The sequence below is a fragment of the Ciconia boyciana genome, chromosome 15 (assembly GCF_034638445.1).
Source record: "Ciconia boyciana chromosome 15, ASM3463844v1, whole genome shotgun sequence".
Taxonomy (NCBI): Eukaryota; Metazoa; Chordata; class Aves; order Ciconiiformes; family Ciconiidae; genus Ciconia; species Ciconia boyciana.
In genome coordinates this window covers 4,091,947-4,104,114 of record NC_132948.1, presented here as the reverse complement: position 1 = coordinate 4,104,114, position 12,168 = coordinate 4,091,947, and the positions used below count along the sequence as shown (strand labels likewise).

The 12,168-nt window shown below is 39.2% G+C and overlaps 1 protein-coding gene across 1 annotated transcript in view; it reads right to left on the bottom strand.

The window, feature by feature from the left end:
* Nucleotides 1-2,027: 2,027 nt before the first annotated feature.
* Nucleotides 2,028-12,168, bottom strand: part of CCDC60 (coiled-coil domain containing 60) — a 64,771-nt gene continuing 54,630 nt past the window's right edge. Inside the window, exons 9-14 of the mRNA XM_072880415.1 lie at nt 9,399-9,480; nt 8,671-8,769; nt 8,122-8,244; nt 6,313-6,444; nt 3,553-3,742; nt 2,028-2,126 (exon numbers count right to left, since the gene is read on the bottom strand). Coding sequence (XP_072736516.1) covers nt 2,028-2,126; nt 3,553-3,742; nt 6,313-6,444; nt 8,122-8,244; nt 8,671-8,769; nt 9,399-9,480 — 725 coding nt within the window. The remainder of the gene's footprint in view (nt 2,127-3,552; nt 3,743-6,312; nt 6,445-8,121; nt 8,245-8,670; nt 8,770-9,398; nt 9,481-12,168) is intronic.

Genomic DNA, 12,168 nt, shown 5'->3' with positions numbered 1-12,168 from the left:
TTGCTCCAGAGCTCTTTACCTCAGAGTAAAAGAAACAGAAAATTTTTTGTTAGGCTGGTGCTGGAGGAGGAGAAAAGACAATGTATTTTCTTTTTAGAGGAGGAGTCCCTTTTGTTACCTGGTGGCAACAGGAGAGAGAAGAGCCATTGTCAAATGAATACCTACAGAAGATATTTCATAATCCCACAAAGACATTAGAGACTCCTAACATTCACCATTGGCATCCTGCTTTGGGAGCTCAAAGAGCTGCTCAGACATTAGCTAATTACTTTTGGCACAATCATCTCATCTTATATGCAAGCAGACACATTAGGTCACATGCTCGGCTGGTATAAAGTTTTGATTTCAGCAGCATGGCTCATGTACTCTAGCTGAGGACAAGCCCCTTTGTTTCCATTTCTTATGTCTAAGGAAAACTCACCACCTTATACCTGCAGCTCCATATAGTGAGGAAGGACCAACATGAGTGTTTCACCTCATGTAACCATAGTTCAACCAGGAGCTCCCAAGCTGCTAAATTAAGATTTCTTTTTGTTTACATATAATATCAGCTGTTACCACAGGGTAACACAAAACCACTGACAATTAAACTTGACTCAGGATCATGGTGAAATGATCCCAAAAGAACAGCAGAACTAGGGTTTCTCAAAACATAGGGAGGGCTGCAAGGAAGTTAAAAAAAAATAATGGAAGAATACAGTGAACGGTGGAGTTGAGGTCTCACAGGTCAGAATGAGACCTCATCCCGCTCATCTGGCAGACGCACTGCCGCTGATTTCACTGGGCACTAGATCAGTCCTACAGAGTTTTGGAGGAAAGTTTGCCACTGGATTTTGAGATGGAGGGGAAGAAAAGCATGGACGGGAAAATACGGCTTCGTTACCTGTACAAACACTAGCTTATCACTGCCACATATGGAATGAGAAAAGTGGGAGCACAACAGAACTTTAAGAGCTTACTTTTTTCTGATGGCTGTAAGTCAAAGAAATCTGTGTTCTTGGGTCTTTTCCTTGAAAAACATTTCTCTCTTGATAATGAGGAAGGGGACAAAATAAGGCCATTAATCAATAACATATTACACGTCAGTGGTCACTGTACTCACCTGGACCCTAAGCTGGCATTGTTTCCCCTTATTGCAGCTGAAGGATCAACAGTATTTCTCCCCAGTGGGTCCTCAGGAAGCTTTTCCAGGCAGGTAAGCAGCTCATTAAGATCATCAGCTTAGAAGGTCACTGGGTCACTGATTCCATCACCCAGCAATTGTGACCCACCATGAAATACATAGTTAAGCCCAGACAGGTTCACAAAGGTCATGTATTTATCACTGTCTGTGAGTTCAGGGGTGTCATTCTACTCTACCCAGCAGAGTAATGGCAAACATATGCTAAAGTCATCAGGGGAAAACATATCTTCAGGTGAAAACTTGGGAAATGCATCTAAGGATGCTTGGTTTTTCAATACTGATTTTAATGAGGCAAGAATTAATCCATAATCACAGAATAATTAGAGTAAACTCAATGCAGAAATAAAACATCCAAATTACAAAAAAGAATTAATGCAAAAAAAGAATTGTCTTAAAGCTTACAACTACCCTGTGCTTGGGATATTTTTTATAAAGGAGAGCTAAAATGAAGAACAGAGACAATGCTATTTAGGCATGGAAATCAGTATATCCATACTGAGTAGATGCTTGTTAGGTATTGTTAGAGGAATGTCTGAAGAAATTACCTGACCTGTGATTAGAAACTCAGTCTTCATCCTACATGGTTAGATAAGATTGAAATTTGACAGTGAGTCCAAGACATCATACAGGAAGGAGCAACAGTATTTAGCTTTTATTTTCTATACCTGACTACGGCCAGCAGAACACTATAGAGGGACAAATTTCAGTTGTGCAAGAGTGGTTCAGTGGGACTTCCTGAAGTTAACTCCCCTTCCCCAGTCTTGCTTGAAGCAGATCTCAAGAGGCAGTAGTTTTCTTCTTGAAGACAGTTGTAGCTGGAAAACGATCTCATCTGGCCATTTGATTAAAAGGTGGAGGACTGTGCACTGAGGCAGGCTACTCTTGTCTGAAACCACTTGCTGAAATCCTCTTCTGGCATCTGCACAATACTTTCACGTACAAACTGAAACAGAAAAAGGTTCTTTCCTGAGCTTTTGATTTATGTGTAAGAGAGAGATAACGTGGGAAATTTGACCATTGTGACAACAGAACAAATGTAACTGCTTCTGCAAACAGTTAGTATAGTGCTTTATATCACCAAAACTTTTTTAATGCAGCTTTCAGAACAGCTGGATATGCTCTAAAATGAATTAAAAGGAAAACTCTACATTCTTCAACTGCAATTTATATCCTGAATTCTTCCGAGTCAAGTCTTGTGTTTTAAACTTGCAGCTGTCTTCTACCTACATACATTAAAGCAACTTGAATTTAAATAAGAACTTCATCTGGAATCTCTGTCAGTATCAGCCAGGTCATATTCAGTGATGCTCTTCTTGCTTCTAAAATGTGACAGTTTCCTTCATCTATTCCGGTCAGAAGGACCACCAAGGTATAAATAAGTAGACAGGAGATTCAGCCATGCTCATGGTTTTCTCTATTAGTATTTCTCTAATATGAAGGATCAAAATGCAAAGGGAACAGAATGGAAACAGCAAAGAAATAGATCTAAAACCAGCAAGCAACAGAGATTTATATATTGAACATTAAAGCAAGGCTGCTTCTCTGGTTAGTGACTATGCAAATTAGGGCACAAGACAAAATGGCTATTTTTATAAGACATCAAGAAAATACAGGTAGTCTGATCTCAACATGTTGGATGCTAAACCTTTGCCTTTTTAAGGCCTGATAACACTTGACATATGTAAGATGCACAGTAGCCTGCTGCCTCTCAGAGATGTCTCTTGGTCTTGTAGATTAGGGGAAATAACTGTGATGAGAACAGAAAACACAAGGTGGCATCATTGCCATTTTTTGTAATTTAGTTACCTGGTTAGACTACATAGCGGTATACATTCTAAATACATTCTCTTCCCTTTCTTGTGTCCTTCCTCCTCTGCCAATTGCTTCTAGAACTACAAGAGCTGAGCCCAACTTAAGATCTTGAGAAGCAGATTATTTATTTTTTTTTTTAACGTTGCTGAAGCAAAACAAAGATATCTGCAGAGTTCCTGGATCAGTGATGTAATACATTACTTGAATAGCTCATGGATGTAACAACTGGGAATGACTGGCCTTTTCAGGGCACAGCAAGTTAATATTTCTCTTCAAGTGTCCTAACAATTTATGACAGATGTCACTTTCACTGTGGCAGTAAATAAATCAACAATGACATAATAATAAAATTATACCGATTAATAATCCAATGCTTGTCATAACATCTTTCTTCTGAGGAGTTCAAAGTGCCTGGTAAAAGGTGAATAGCAGCATCTTCATTTAGTGAGATCCTAAATGATTTCATCTGGTAACTTTCCACTGCATGAATTTCACCCATAGGGGTCTGCTCTCCCCACCCTCATCACACAGAGAATCAAGAACTGGACTCGTCTCACCTCCACAGCTGCAGCAATTTCTGGAGAACACAGCTCCCACACCTGTAGATTAGCCAGAGCCTTAAGAAAGGTGTCTGGATGAATTTTCAAGTCAGGAGTCTTGCCATATTTTTCCAGTTTCTTTAAGATTTTCTGTACATAATGGTCACTCTTCACAGACTCTGGGAGTCTGGCAAGCAATACAGGAAACCTTTAGCAGAATGAAGAACAGCAATAAAAGAGAAGCCCTGGGAACAAATTCATATCTGATTAATAACCCTGGGTTTGCCTGGCATTTCTGCCAGTTCACCACCTCCATAGCTTCCACAGAAAAAAAGGCTCTTCGGGGAATGTAATATTCAGTGTAATGCCAAGTGAATAATGCGAAAGAGCTTTACTTTATTGGGCTTGTGCACCAATTCCCTTTGCAGGGCATTGAAATAGATGCTTCTTCATTGTTCATTTAAATTTTGGATGACAAACTTGGGTAGGAAAGCAAATAATAAAATCCTAATAAATGTTTCAATTTTACTACAGATTTGTCCTCTTCATCTTTTCTCTATTTATTTTGTTTAGCCTCTACGGATTTTCCAGTGCCTGATCTGACACACTTCCTGATCGTCTTTACTATCCCTTTTCCCTGGGCTATCATCATTCTCCTCTCTCTATGTGCTGACATAAATCTCACTGATGTGTAAGTGCACTGTAACACACAGTCTTTACCATTTCATTCTGAATATAGAGATTCAGAAGGAGAATTACACATTGCAATAAAAATAAAACTCTTGCGAAAAAAATGCCCTTTTTTTTTTTAATGTTCTGTGTAAATTCTGCAGTGCTGCTTTAACAGACCTGGAGACTGATGTTCCAAACCCTTCTAGACTGTGCATGACTGGGGTGTGCTGTGGCTTTCATTGCAAAGGGCTCCCTCCAGTTTAGCATATATGTTACTGGGACAGCAGGAAAGGGGTGAGGAATTTCCTCCTCAAACCAGTGGAAAAGGAAACACGCAGGTTCTCGTCTTCAGTAGGGCCAGTTCTACACTCAGTAGTACACTGCTAGTATGGGTATGGCTGTATAGCCAACTCCTTATTATCACTGGTTAGATTACCCAGGTTACCGTAATCGTGTCACACACAGGCCTTTTATAACCCATCCATACATTAAGATATTTTATCTGAGAAAGGAAGCTATATTCAGTGTACCCTTATATCACACTGTTCCTATTTTATATTATTTTGTTTTCTCACTTTGTAAGAGAGATAAGACAACTAGACTGACAGCATATACTAAAGTGTTCCTACTGTGACTCAGCTTTCGTGGCAAGGCAGCATTTGCAAGAGTATGGGGAAAACAGCCCTATTGTAAGTGAACCAAGTGGTACGGTGAAAGCAATTTCTCTGTCATGACTTTGTGTCTCCACAAGGGGGTTGACCAGCCTTGCCAGAGATTTCACTCTTCATACCCCTCACGGGTAGCACTTTGCAGAACAGGCCTCGCGCAGAAAGGTATACTTGTCTAACTGCGCTGGCATGGTCAAAGCAAGACAGCCTCCTCACTATAGAAGCACGATTTTCATGTGAAGGAACAGTGGACTTGTATTACTGTTCTTGCATAGGGGGAAAAGTAAAAAGCCATATTGGTATAGTCTCCTTTATACTCATGGAGATTTGCCCCAGTTAAGGCTTCTTCTAGTGGAACTATAAGTATAAAAGCAAAACCACGTCCACTCCAGTTTCAGGGATTATTTACATGCCAGATCTTAAGTCTGGGGGACAGCTGGAGCATATGTTTGACAATTAAAACCAGAGTTCTGCTAGATAGGCCAAGACTAGGTTTATTCATTAACTCATGACTGATGTGTTCCTGGGCCACCTGCATTTTGAACCTGAGATTAGAAATGGACTTTCTGTAATCTAAAATTATGAAGGACAAAAGGCTTACTAGCAAGGAGAGCAAAAGAGGGCAGGCTGATAAAAAAAGGTTCCATGCAGTTTGCATTCTCTGTAGTCCCATGTCCAAGGAGTTCTCATGGACAGGGCAGTAGGGAACCTGCTGCAAGCTTGCTGAGGTATTCTGGTAGGCTATTTCTGCTGTGTATCTGGAAGCTGATCACTGAATATAGCCAATATCCTTTCAAACATGAAACACTAGTAATCTGCAGAATTGCTGTACTGGGAAGCATTTAGGTGATTACTCCGCTTGCCCTTGTAAGTGTTGCAGTATTATCCACGTGCAGTTCATAAACATTGGCAGGGAAATATTTTTCTTTTTAACATGGATAGACAGCTAGAGTCAAGGTCTCCTTTGCCATCAGTTTTAGTACTGTGAATGTCCAGTAAGAAGTTGTGAGTCTAACCCATGTACATTTATACAATCTCTCTCATCTTCGGGGTACGGTGTGTTTTACATACTTCCTGACGGAAGAAGTCTCCTATAAAGCTGTGTGCTGGGGAGGGTGTGCAAACACAAGGACTGAGTGCTTTTTGCCCAATATGACTGGAAAGGAACTCTTACTTATCCCTTTTGTTACTGTTTCCAATTAACCTATTTGCTGAGCAGGCTGAGATCTGCTCCTAGAGATCAAATCTGTATTTTTGTTGCTACCAGTTTGAAAAGCCTGCATTTCCAGCAATTGATTCAATGGTTTCTAGCGATACTTTGCTTTGGAGGGGGGGGGGGGGGGGGGGGAAGAAAAGAAAAAAAAGCTTTTTGTACTAACGGCAGAACTCTGGGACTCTAACCATCTAATTTGAACTGAGGGTTTCTGTGCCTCCTTACCACTTTAGTCCATCTTCATCATGTTCTCTTTCGGCTTTCATGCCCAGCTGTCTTATTCTTTCCATGTCTCTTCTAAAATACTTCAATTGTTTCAAAGCCTGGTATTTTTGACAGCATCGCTCTTCCTGCCTCCTACAAAAAAAACCTTAAAAGTTAAAGCTGTGTTTTAAACATTATCACACTTCTGCATAGCTAACTGGGAAGATACGAAGGAAGGCAGAAAACAATGACTGTGAAGAACACATTGTACGTTCAGTCTGTGGACACTGACAACAATTTTTGCTTTTGCAGTGTTCTGTATACATTCATATTTCTAGAAACATATTAAAAAGTGTTTACATTTTATATCAACTCTAGGCTTTCTTACCTATGTAAGAAACAAACTTCAGAATCAAAACATTAAAATGAAAATTCAACCTCCAATTTCTATCAGGTATCCACAGCTTAAAAACAAACAGAACACTTCACAGTGATTTAGGGTAAAACGTTACTTAAAATACAACAGAAGACAGGTGGAATAGAGTGACCCGAGCTAGAATTTTGACCCAGAGATTGTGCTCACATATGCATTCCTACAAAAGTACTACTGTGTTATAACAAAAATAAACATCTGCTTTTCTTTCCAATAAATTACTTATGCTATATCCTTCCAAACTGAGGCTTCATCTCCAACTGCTGATCAAACTGAATACGCTTTTGTGGCTGTATGGAGAATGGTAAAATAGCTGCAAGTAGTAAGTTTCTGTCTGACTTGTCCTTCCATACTACAGGATGCTGGAATGATTAGTTCCTTATGCAGTCACAGCAGCTGGTCAGGGAAGAAAACAAGGACCCAGCTCCAAATAAGGAAAGCTCTGGGGACACAAAAATCTAAGTACAAAATGGAACAAAAGAATGGAAAGAAGGAGGAAGTGAGAGGGTGAAAGAAAACTGTGCCTATAACACCCTTCAAGAACACTAATGAGTAGAAGGTCTGATGCTTACTGAGACAAAAGAATTTGCACAAACATCACAAATGAATGTTTCTGGGTGAAAGAAAAAGGATGACAGGCTTTGGCTGGTCAACAAGGTAGAAATGTTACTGATCTAGGAAGAAGCCTTGAGAGAGGACGCTGCAACTGTTACTATAAGAAGAGTCAAAGTAATGTTGAAGAACAATACAGTGACCTCTGAACTGAAAACACAAGACAGCTCTATAGATTGTATGTGACTGAATTTATTATTCTGTCTTTGGGTGAAAAGGACTACAATGTCCAAAGTAAATATATCCAATGTTTTTAGCAAAACTATTTCCAGAAAAGTTATTCAGAAATATCCCAACACACTGCTGTAAATATTTAACCTGTAATGCCCTTGCAAAGGTGATCTGGAAACACGTACTTTGGGGAAAGCCTGAATTTTTTTCCTGTTTACCAAGAATTTTGCCATCTATATGTTAAAGTGATGTTTTTTGAGGGGAGAGAAGTCACATGTTAGTGACTCGTGACTGACAGTTTGCATAAGTGTTCATGAATCTATTAGTCGCTAAGAGATGCTCCTAGTCTTATGGTTTAGTGTTAGGTAGTCCTGCGAGGAGCAGGGAGTTGGACTCAATGATCCTTATGGGTTCCTTCCAACTTGAGATATTCTATGATTCTATATTTTTTGTATACAGACAGCCATAAAACTTTCTATCATCATCCCTATATTCTTATTTTAATGTAAATCCATATGAATGCATCTTTAAAAGGCCTGAAGACAAGTCCTAAATCTGGTCAGAAGCAAGGTGTGTAGTGTTTTAAGAGTGTACAGAAAACAGTCTCTTCCTACCTCTCAAGGCGCTCTAGAGTATCACATAAACAACAAGCTGCTTCTTCACGTACTGCTGTGAACTTCTGCCTCATATCGGCACACAAGTTAGATTTGCTATTAATGAAAGAGCTGATATGGCAGCTGCAACTAAAACAACACAGAAAACTCAAATTAACTTCTTGTGGTAAGCTCCTGTGTTGCTCAGAACATACAGCGATGTGAGCCCACGCAAACTTTGAGATCTCCTTATTCTCAGTAAAAATCCGAATTTAATACCATTTACAGTTTTTTTAATTCATCAGATTTATGAAAGAATTTAATGAATAAAAAATTTGTAAATTATATTAAATTTGGATTTGTACTGTCTTTCATTCCAGTCACATCCTTCCACGAAAGTGCCTTCGCACTGCATTGAAATATACTAAGTGTGCTGCAAGGTTTTGCTGGCCTGGCTCTGGTCTCATGTAATAACATGCTCTCTGACATTTGCATGCCAAATGCTTTCCACACATAGAGCTGAGTTTATACAGCATATAATGTGCTTCAAAAACAGATTTGTATCCTTACTCCTGCCTTCTGGGCCTCTGCTTCCTTGATATTATACTCGCTTGGTCCTTAATGAATGGCACGTTTACTCTGTAATTCTTCTGAGCCACTGGCCACAAACTGTAAGACACAACAAGGTTTAAAATAGCGTACAGTATGCCTTCCCCAGAATATGAAAAATTCTACAGGTGCTGATAAAACATTCTTAATATTACAGACTTGCTGGAGCTATCCAGGTACAAAATTTATTTCTCTTGACCTCAACTCAAGGGAAAAAATGTTTCAGCAAAGTCTAATGGTAAGAATAGTTTGTCATGTTGATCTTACAGCTGTGGAAACCACCACAGAACTGAGTAATGAGCGAACACATCTAATATAAGCTTAGCTGGAAATGTTATAGAGAGATTACTGAAAAATGCAATGGTAGAAACAGAAACAATTCTACAGGAATAAGATAGAACATCACTTTTTCTACAAAGGTGCTAGAGCATAAGGTCTCTTCTGTTTGCAAAGGCAAGATTCCTGGGGTATTTTCCAGAAAATACATACTGCTTGCACAGCAGTAAATGGGCTATTCTGCCACCCATGCCAAAAAATGTAAGTGTCATCTGAATTCAGTGAATGCTGAATTCAGTTGTTTGGGGGCGGGGGGGGGAACAACTTTTATGTTTATGTTCCGCAGGGTGGAACAAACTCTGTCCTGATGAGTTGCTTCTCTTAGTGATACAGAAACCCATCAGGTAACATACCAGTGCAGTCCAGTCGTATCTTCTTGTTTATGGACATCTTTTGACACCTTTTTGTGTGTTATCTGGATGACTTTCTGTAGGGCTGATAAAAAAAAATTTGTAAAACATGCCAACTCAATAGTGCATTCCTCTCTTCCTTGCAGAGAGGATGCCATATATGCTGGCCTGAATGAGACATCCTAAAGAAACCTGCTATTTAGGATTTCTAAAAATTAAAAGTTTCTTCAAAAAAAAAAGCAGCTTTTTAAAGAGGTTTCAAGATAGGTACACAAATATGAACACACCCAATTCATTAGTCACTTTTGGAAAACATAAGCTTTGTTCTTCAGCTATGAAAAAACCCCATCAAGAAGAAGATACTAAATATTTTTTACATTAGATGCTTATAAAAATATCATATTAGAAAAACAGGTAGATTTGAACAAACTATGCAGAAAGTCTATTTTCAGTTCTTGTACTGTGCTGTTAGCATTCTACTGGCATAACTGTCATGTCTTCTGAATTTTTAAGTCTACTGTATCACTTTGCCATTCTTCTGTTAAATGTCATATGGAATTTAATTTAACATTTAACATCAACAGGTATCTAATTACCTCTCTGTGTCTCCTTATCAGCATCCACTAAAACTTAAGACGTGTCCTCAAGTAGCCCTTCATTGGCCATAGTTTCCAGATTATCCACCTTTGAGCAGATCTCTCTCACTAATAACACTCTCTACTCTCTTTCTGCCTTCCACTGTAATGTGAATGCTTATATTCTACTCTCCCTTGAATACCTGGAAAGCCAACTTAACTCACTGTTTTCCTTCAGATTGACATCTTAGTTTTCCTTCCCACTGCTGTTTCATTCCTGCTTTGATGCCAAACCCCTGGAGAGACACTGAGTCGGCCATCTTCTCTGCATTATTCCCTCCAATCACTCATGCAGTAAAACAACTGTCACACATGTTATTAAAAATCCCAGTGTTAGCTGCCAAATTCTAAGTCATCCTCTGAGGTGCTCAATATGTCCTACATGGTAATAAGTGACATTTTACTGAGCACTCAACGTCTTGAAGTTGTAATCCCCAAATTCAAAAGGTCCTCTTCCTACATTTTTGTGAAGCACCACATCTAGTATAATAGAAAATGACTGTTGAATGTTGACTGTGTTAAATAGCAGTACAAACTATTTCTACTTGTTAGAAGTACAGAATATTACACGGTGAATTTATAAATGTAAGACATGGATGGAACAAGTTGCTGGGCACCAGCTAATGGGCTAAAATTTTAAGAACCATGCTTATAATGAAGATCCTTTATTAGCTGTGGCCAGGTGAGTTTAAAGAGTGCCAAGGTCCCAGTCAGAAACTCTTAAGTTCTAGCACTAATGATGTTCTAATGATGGCTCCACTGTGACCCTTACTAGTCTCAAAGTGTAAGCCTGTAAGATGCTGGCTACGCCACTGGACCTTCATAGAGCTGAAGAGCAGTTTGAATACAAAGGCTGACCCCCACAGTGTCTGGAACCTGGCATCGATAAGGGCAGGGAGCCTCTGCTCAAACTGAGCTAAGGCTGCATACAAATCTTATCTGTTCTTGGCATGCAGTGTCAGAACCCTTCTTAGAAGAACCCAGTCCTTTCTATTTATGGTTACCATTTGGGCAGATTGAGTAGCTGGATATCTGAAACCCATCTACTCTGCAGATAATGGTGCTTTGGGGGAAGAGGGCTATACTAAGCAGTGGCCGCATTTGATGTTTTCTCCAAGATCAGTTGAGTTGTCTAAATCCAGTCCTGAAAGCAGTCCTGCTTGGCAGATTCTGAAGGGAGATGACAGGAAGCAAACCAGGGCTAATACCACAAAGATATAGCTCCTCTTTTTGGCTAATCAACAGAAACAGAGGGCGCAATACCTCTCTGCCCTCCATTTTGTAGCATTAGAACCTGTTCCAATTCTCCATCTGGAGGACTTGGGAATACTCAAGCTTCTCCATATTAATAATATTTTTGAAATATTAACCTCCATAGCTGTGAGCTAGTCAGACATTAATTAGAAAAGAGAAAAACAGCAAAGAAGAGTGTAGTAATTTCACCTGATCTTGATTTCTATGCCTTAGTTAATAATCTGTGAAATGGGGTACTAATATTTACCTGTTTTGCAGGGATCTAACAATGATAAATCAGTTGAAAAAGACATTGATCAATCCCAAAGAAAAACCCCAAATTCAGGTATAAGTTTTATAATGAAGATCCTTTGCACAAATATTTATACCTCCTCTTTTAAAAGTATGTTTTTGACTGAATTCAAAGCTAAACTGCTGGCCAGAAAGCTTTGGGGATAAAATGCAGTTAGTGTTTAATCTCTCAGATACAGGTCTCACATTTTACTTCTCAGTGTGAAGAACATGTATGTCATTTGAAGTGATCTGCATACACACATTCTTCATTACACAGTAACCATGAAAAATTAGGCTTACATTTAGTACATTTAGATCATATTGTCTCTGTCTGCACAAAAAGAGGTTGTTTGTTTTTTTTTTAAATGTGGTGAAGGAAGCAAGCTTAGAACACTAATCTGCTTTGTAAAGCCTTTGACTGATTAGGTGGGGACTGAATGATAAATGAGACTACCTCAGCAGTGACCTGTTGTTATACCACAGCTGCAAGGACTGCAGCTTCCACATTTACCTTTGTCAACATGATGTAACATTTAAACTTTTGGATTAGTACAGGTCCTCGCTCAGCCAACAGCAGTTTTGAAAACAGCCAACAGCAGCAAATTTGAAAA